Genomic DNA, 8,491 nt, shown 5'->3' on the forward strand with positions numbered 1-8,491 from the left:
GCGTTTTCCGACGCAGCTCGAGTTCCTGAAGAGGAACGTCTCAGGTTACGTATGTAACCCTGGTTCCTCGAGGGAACTAGACGCTGCGTCTCGGTGCCATACTTCCGGCATCCCTGCCAGCGCTTGCCTCATTCCTGAAGCTGACGCTGGCTCCGCCGCACGTGCTTTTATAGCTTCCTGGTCATGAGCTTCCCGCTCAGCTATTGGACTGATTTCACATGTTATTCAGAGCGTGGTCACAGAAGGCGTTCCCCTAGCGTTTTCCGACGCAGCATCTCGTTCCCTCGAAGAACCAGGGTTACATACGTAACCTGAGACGTTTCTCTCCCTATACCAGTTTTATCTAAAACTACTGACTTTTGTTAACACTTTTAGTAGAGATTGACACATTACTGTTACACTATTTAATCTTTGTGTTCTCACGAACCTTAAAATAAAGTTTCACACAAATAAAAAAGAAAAACACACATTCAGTAAGAGGTTTAAGGTCAGTTCTGTGGGTTGAACGATGAAGGTGGTGTAGAAACAACACCACTACAATAAATAAAAACAAAACAAATGTGGAGACTACAAGTGAAATCACAAAAAAAGCAACAGTTAAATTCACAATACGGTATATCTATTTAAATATAATTAATATTTACACCACACAGACAAACACATTCAGTATATGACTATAATTCATATATAATTCATTCAAACGGCTCCCCGTATGTAACATAGGTTTCATTCTTTTTTTTTTGGTAGCATATTCAAGTTTTTGCTTATCATAATAGGATGGATAATCTCCCGCTGAATTTGATGTGATAGACTTCATGTTGAAATGAGGGTCTCACCTCCTCCTGGGTCCAAAGCATTTTCCTTTAGCTATGATTTAGTAACAACCCTGCTAAGATTTCTTCAATGTGCTTTAGCCCTCACCCACCCCTTCCCTTTAAACCCATTTGCTCATACAGAAAGACTGAAGAGAGAGGAAACATATAGTAGCTAGTAGTTTCCATGCATGCTGATCACATGACCATGCTGTGCTGTGATCTGTAAAATAGACAGATGTTTAAATGTTTACAATTTTCATTCATGAAAATGCATAAAAAAGTTCAAACAACAGTATATTTTTGCAGCATGTGTACTGTGCACAATATAGTTTCAGCATGCTGGGGATTTGCAACAGCAAAACAACAACAATAACAAAGTTTTGGTCGAAACAAAATTATGAAGGGCTTTTTGGTGCAAGAAACCTAACCTAACATTGTAAATGGACACAAATCACAAATATATACACTGTCATTCAAATGTTTGTGGTCAGTAAAATGTATTGAAGGCAGTAAGATGCATTAAACAGATCAAAAAGTAGCAGTAAAGACTTTTATAATGTTACAAAAGATATATAAGTTAGAAAAAAAAAGGTATTATAGTCTAAAAATAATCTTGCATGGATTTTCAGTAGTGGGCACAGATGTTTGGACCACAAAATGTTATGTGTGTCATGTTCAGGTTCAGGGCTTGTTCACTCACCAGTGCAGAGCTGGAGCTCACATCTCATTGGAGAAGGAGGTGGGCTCACCCTGACCATACTGATTATAGCCTCCGCCTTCATATCCACCGCCCTGCTGGCCGTAGTCGGGCTGGTACCCGCCCTGAGAGCTGGCGTAAGGTTCCTGGCCATAACCTTCTTGCCCATAGCCTAGAAAAATAAATTTAAAGGAGAATATAGTGTTAAGTTGTGACTATCATAAATATAACACCACAGAAATATCTTAATGGCCCCGTATTTAAGCTTAAAGTGATAGTTCACTCAAAAATGAAAATTCTGTCATTAATTACTCACCCTCGTGTCGTTCCAAACCCGTAAGACCTTCGTTCATCTTCGGAACACAATTTAAGATATGTTTGATGAAATCTGAGGGCTCTCTGACCCTCCCATAGACAGCAAGGTAACTACCACGTTCAAGGTCCAGAAAAGTACCAGGATGATCGACAAAGTAGTCCGTGTGACATCAGTGGTTCAACTGTAAAGTTACTAAGTTACGAGAATACTTTTTTGCGCAAAAAAAACAAAAATAACGACTTTATTTGTTGAAAACAAAAATAACGACTTTATACAGTCGATACTGTTACTGAATGCATGTTACATGATACTGTTGTGAATGCAGTAGAGATGAAAGTGACGCAGTAGAGACGAAAATGTGGAATAAAGTCATTATTTTTGTTTTCTTTGCACAAAAAAAGTATTCACGTAGCTTCGTAACTTTACAGTTGAACCACTGATGTCACACGGACTACTTTGTCGATCATCTTGGTACTTTTCTGGACCTTGAACGTGGTAGTTACCTTGCTGTCTCTGAGAGGGTCAGAGAGCCCTCAGATTTCATCAAAAATATCTTAAATTGTGTTCCAAAGATGAACGAAGGTCTTACGGGTTTGGAACAACACGAGGGTGAGTAATTAATGACAGAATTTTTTTCATTTTTGGCTGAACTAACCCTTTAATCCAGACATTAAAATCTTGCACTGTGACTGTAATGCCCACCCTGGCCGATGGAGTCTGGTGCTGGCTGCTTCTCTCCTGACGGCATGTAAGTGCCAGCAAAGGATGCAAGCCAACCGGTTTCCTTGAAGACGAACCACAGGTTCCCTGCCCACAGCACCACATTACAGAAGCCAAATGCCTGCGGCAATCAGATATATCAGCCAAATGCTTACTTGCACATATGCATTCATTTGTCTACCCAAATACATCTTCACCCTGCTTCACCTGATGAAGCTACTGACCGTTTCATTAGACTAAACATGTACGGTTCACACTGGATGTTACAACATCATTCTTAGTTCTATTTTGACAGCAAATTTGTTTTCGTGCCATTAAAAATGAACATTGTGGAGAGAAAAACTTTCCTATCTTGAATGTAAAAGTTTATTTACAGATGAATCAACATCATGAATCAAAGTTGAATTTTTCTCAACTTTTTCTCATTAAATATATTTCTAAAGATGCTGTTGACATGAAACTTTCACCAGATGTAGGTAACAACCCAAGTAACCCACACATACAAAGAAAACAATACAAATAAGTTCAGAAATAAAGTTCTGTGTAATAAAATGGAATGACTCAGGGGGAAATTATTGAACACACTTACTGAAATTTATTTAATACTTCGTACAAAAGCCTTTGTTGGTAATGACAGCTTCTAGACGCCTCCTGTCTGGAGAAACTAGTCGCATGCATTGCTGAGCTGTAATTTTTGCCCATTCTTTCACACAAACAGTCTTTGAATCTTGAAGCTTCTGTGGGCTTCTTCTATGAACTCTAATCTTTAGATCTTTCCATATATTTTCTATTGGATTCAAGTCAGGTGATTGGCTGGGCCATTCTAGCAGCTTTACTTTCTTTCTCTGAAACCAATTGGGAGTTTTCTTGGCTGTGTTTGGGATCAGTGTCTTGCTGAAATGTCCACCCTTGTTTCATCTTCATCATCCTGGTACTATAGGTTTTGGGACTGAAGCAGCTAATATTAATTTCCACTGACTAGTTGCAGGATTGCTTTCTAATTACTGATAGATTTCAGGTGGTGTCGTGGCTTTTCATGCCCTTTTGCACCTCACTTCCTTCATGTGTTCAATACTTTTTCCCCTGTGTCATTCCATTTTATTACACAGAACTTAATTTCTGAACTTATTTGTATTGTTTTCTTTGTATGTGTGGGTCACTTGGGTTGTTACCGACATCTGGTGAACATTTCAAGTCAACAGCACCTTTAGAAATATATTGAGAAAAATGGTGACGTGTTCAATACTTATTTTACCCGCTGTAAATACTATTATAGTAGTTATTAATAATATTTTTAATCATTTCTATATTTTCAGTTTAAAATTTTATTTTAGTTAAAATGTTAGTAATTTGTTATGTGCTTTTGTCATTTTATATGAGTTATTTTTAAATATTTAATTTAGCTTTAATTTATATTTTTTATTAGTTTAGTTTTAACTTTTAATTTTTTTAGTTTTCAAAAGTTTTTCATTTTAATATTTCAAATATATTTCCGCTTTATTTCAATAAACGTAAACAATTTTAAATGGTTTTAGTTTTCATTAACAATAACAATACCGATCACTGTTAAATTTAGCAAACTGAATGAACAAAGGTTGTTTCAAAGTATTTCTAACATGGATGAATTATTTAGCATGAAATGTTGTTAAATGGAAAAAAAACCCAGCTTTCATTATTTCAACCACATTTCAATGCTGAAGTTCAGTAACATTCTGGCTGGGTTTGTATACAGCATTGCATAATGCAGCATAATTATCAGTGCATGATTATCATCCAGGAGTCACATCATCTTGTCATTCCTCATTTGCATAATGCTGAACCTGTCTCAACTGCCCACATGTGCAGCGTCGGCGCCACGGGGGGGCCCCAGGGGGCCCGGACCGGCCACCTAGGTCACTGTGCCCCCTCACCTCTGGTAAGAACATCACCCCGCCCCCCGAACGCGATTTCAGCAGCTAGAACTCAGCACCACTGTGCCCTCTTACTTCTTACTTCTTACATAATAATTAACTAAATATTTTTTAAAAGCTATTTTGTAAATAATTTCTTTTTTTTTACCGTGAATACAGATAATAAATTAATTAAGAGTAGAAGTTGACTAAAAAAATACTTAACGTCATGACGTATAGGTATAGTCATAATCAGCCAATTACATACAAGCTGCTATTACGGCAGTGACGTAATTTAGTTGACGGTTGAGCGCGGTGGTGACTCATAAGTGCAAACTGTGCGAAGCTGTTTTTTTTTCTAAAATATTTAACGTTTAGCTTAATTCAGCGAGCTATGCTAGCGGTAGACCCCCCCAGTGACACATCGAGGCCCCCACGTTCCGTATGCCCTGGCGCCGACCCTGCACATGTGTCATCGTCAAATTCTAGGAACACATTTAATATTTGTGCATAATGACAGTGTTAAACTCTCTGTACCCACCACAGAAGTGTTTAGGCCGGACATCACGGGCTCATGGATTTCTTTGCAGCGGTTTTCCTCGCGGTCACACGCAGGGATGAGGTTGATGACCTCATCAGGGTCAGTGGCCCTCTTCACATCCGAGAGACCTTTGGCCCACGCCGATGAACTCACCAACCACATAAAGGTAAAAATAGCTGTCACCACAAAATCCTGTAGAACGACAAAACACAACTATAATTCAGATTTTGGAAGTGCATAATTATAATTTTTTTCACTGGAATACACATTTTAATGGGTTATATAATATTGAAATAATTAAATATTATGCTTTCACTACCATCCTGATATGCTGTGACATTCCCCCTGTTAAAAAGAATCTTTCTGACATAATATTTAAAGAGAAAGACATTTTTTTAACCTCATGGCTCCAGCAGAAGTAAGCTTTTCTTACAGTCTTTCACTATGATTGCACTTTCATCAAGCTCAACAGTTCTCAATAGTTTTCCCATAATATGGAGAATAGTCATAGTGATCAGTTTATTATAGGAATATTATGCTTGGCACAAATGTAAGAATACTGACTAAATAATCTAGTGGATCCAGTGACATTTGTTAGTTAAGGCTGTTAGACATTTTGCACTCATCTTCAGTCTCATAACATTATATATTTTGACATATCAAAAAGAAATATCATGGGTTATTACAATTGTTGGTAACACCTTACTATAAGGTTCCATTCGTTAACATTAGTTAACTACCTGCTCGCCAATGGATGCTCTGCAGTGAATGGGTGCCGTCAGAATGAGAGTCTAAACAGCTGATAAAAACATCATAATAATCCACACCACTCCAGTCCAGCAATTAACATCTTGAGAAGCCAAAAACTGCATGGTTGCAAGAAACAAATCCATCATTAAAACATTTTTAACTTTTTACTTCTGGCTAAAATACAAGTCCATAATCCATAACAACACTTCCTCCAGTGAAAAAGTCCATCTCCTGTTGTACTCTCACATCAAAATCCACAGACACATTTGTTTAGAGCTGCTTTTGCTGTTTTCTTTTCGTTTGTAAATGGTGCTTGATCTGTGTAGATTTCTCTCCTGATTCATAGAACTCAGCAATATTATGGATTAATACAGTAAATGATGGATTTGTTTCTTACACTCACAAAGCTTTTGGCTTCTCAATATGTTAACTGATGGACTGGAGTGGTGTGGATTACTTGTGGATTATTGTGATGTTTTTATCAGCTGTTTGGACTCTCATTCTGACGGCACCCATTCACTGCAGAGCAAGTGAAGTAATGATACCTTTCTACAAATCTGTGATGAAGAAATAAACTCATGTACATCTTGAATGGCTTGCGATTGGGTACCTTTTCATTTTCAACTATTCCTGTCATGGACATGAGCTAAAATGAACTAACAATTAACTTAAACAGCCTCATCTTTCATACATTTGTAGATCATGATAACCACAGATACAGCACCTCACTACCTAATTGCCTTATCTTGGCATTGTAAGCATATGATTTAAAAACATTTTTATATAAAAGTATTAGTAGAACATTTTATACATCTTTATTTGACCTCAAAGCATATCAGCAACCCCACAACCCCCCGTGAACTAAAATACCTTTCACTGTATTTTAACAAGCAACATACAGTATAAATCACACAAAAAAGTTATATTATAGTTACGTTTTACTAGTGGCCAATTTTTGGAAGGGCTTTTTTTCTTTTTCTATAATTACAATAATGCAGTATCAGTCACACTGCATTATTGGCTCAGACTCCAAAAATGTTCCATGAAGCAAAGATGGCAAAATTATATACAGGTGCATCTCAATAAATTCGAATGTCGTGGAAAAGTTCATTTATTTCAGTAATTCAACTCAAATTGTGTCACAAAGCTTTTGGCTTCTCAATATGTTAACTGATGGACTGGAGTGGTGTGGATTACTTGTGGATTATTGTGATGTTTTTATCAGCTGTTTGGACTCTCATTCTGACGGCACCCATTCACTGCAGAGCAAGTGAAGTAATGATACCTTTCTACAAATCTGTGATGAAGAAATAAACTCATGTACATCTTGAATGGCTTGCGATTGGGCACCTTTTCATTTTCAACTATTCCTGTCATGGACATGAGCTAAAATGAACTAACAATTAACTTAAATAAATAACATTAAGAAATATCAATAGCATATGTATTGTTAACATTAACTAACAGGACATTGTAAAATGTTACTAAATAGTTTACAGCAAGAAGACTGCAAGACTCACAGCCTGAGCTCCTTTGTTTCCCTCGCGGTATTTCTCCAGGAGGAAGATGTACACAGAAATGGCTGCCATTGAATAAAGGAAGGAAAAGACTCCGATGGTGACAAAGAACTCAGCAGAGGAAGAGTTGTTTCCCACCAGAAACAGACGTTCAGGCTCCGGCCCTTTACACGTAGGAGCATCAAACCATACCTGGTGCAGTCTGTGGAGAAAATCACTTGGTAAATGTCTGTCAGCAGTTACATTCCCTTGACCAGATTCAAGTTAATTCACGAGAGTAAGTTTAAAACATTAACATTAAAGACTTTTTAAGACACTTTAAACCCTTTTGAAGCAGTGGCGCCTTCAGATGTACAGCATGAACGCTCCGACTGACCTAAGAAAGGTTTTCCCTGCCAATATTTCTGCAGTTATTACAGTATGTGTATGTCCTGTGTTTCTGATGAAGGCTATCATTTGTAAATTAATTTTTTTTTTTTAGTTCTAATTCTTTTAATTATTTTTTTTCCTTCTTTTTTTCAGCCAAATGGGTTTACAAAACGGCCTGAATCGACTCACATTCATCTGGACCGCTCTCGCATTCAAACATCTAAAATGTAGGGTTTCTGCATGGTTTTTAAGCTCAAATTTAAGACCTTTTTTAAGATCTGCACGAATAAAATTAATACCATATGAGTGGGGCAGGGCAATGTCTATAGTAACATATTAAACTGTTCAATGACTTAAAAAAAAAAGCATGATTTACAACTCAGATACAAGTTTTCCCAAAAACAAAAAGTTTTATAAAAATGATACATTATGTCTGCTGTGCCGTGATCTAACTGGACGGGAATGGCAGTGGGACACTGACCTGAACGGGTAGCCAAACTCAACCTCGATGTTCAGGTCACTCTCTGAGCGGTTGTGACACTCCACGCTCATACGAAACACTCCAGAGTAACCGCCGCAGGTGGAGAACGCAAAGATGGCAAAGAACTGAGGAGGAGAAGACGAGAGAGTCAGTTATTCTGAATAAGTGTGCAGAAAGGCAACTAGCATGAAACAGATGCTCATGTACAATAATCCGTAGTTCCCAACCTTTTTTCCTCAGGGCCCCCCCCCACGTACATATGTGACAATCTGAGCACAACCCTCAAATATATATATATATATATATATATATATATATATATAGTTTTATAAAAGTAATTAAAAAAGTAAAAAAAATATATATATAAATGTTTAAAATAATAAAAATGTTCACTTT

The 8,491-nt window shown here is 37.2% G+C and overlaps 1 protein-coding gene across 1 annotated transcript in view; it reads right to left on the reverse strand.

The window, feature by feature from the left end:
- Positions 1 to 324: 324 nt before the first annotated feature.
- The window catches only part of sypb (synaptophysin b), a 16,787-nt gene continuing 8,620 nt past the window's right edge, over positions 325 to 8,491 (reverse strand). Inside the window, exons 3-8 of the mRNA XM_016455038.1 lie at positions 8,096 to 8,220; positions 7,249 to 7,447; positions 4,979 to 5,170; positions 2,531 to 2,669; positions 1,516 to 1,684; positions 325 to 1,035 (exon numbers count right to left, since the gene is read on the reverse strand). Of these exons, the coding sequence (XP_016310524.1) occupies positions 1,533 to 1,684; positions 2,531 to 2,669; positions 4,979 to 5,170; positions 7,249 to 7,447; positions 8,096 to 8,220 (807 nt within the window). The 3' untranslated portion in view covers positions 325 to 1,035; positions 1,516 to 1,532. The remainder of the gene's footprint in view (positions 1,036 to 1,515; positions 1,685 to 2,530; positions 2,670 to 4,978; positions 5,171 to 7,248; positions 7,448 to 8,095; positions 8,221 to 8,491) is intronic.

Source organism: Sinocyclocheilus anshuiensis, unplaced genomic scaffold, assembly GCF_001515605.1.
Source record: "Sinocyclocheilus anshuiensis isolate Anshui unplaced genomic scaffold, SAMN03320099.WGS_v1.1 scaffold449, whole genome shotgun sequence".
NCBI classification, from domain to species: Eukaryota; Metazoa; Chordata; class Actinopteri; order Cypriniformes; family Cyprinidae; genus Sinocyclocheilus; species Sinocyclocheilus anshuiensis.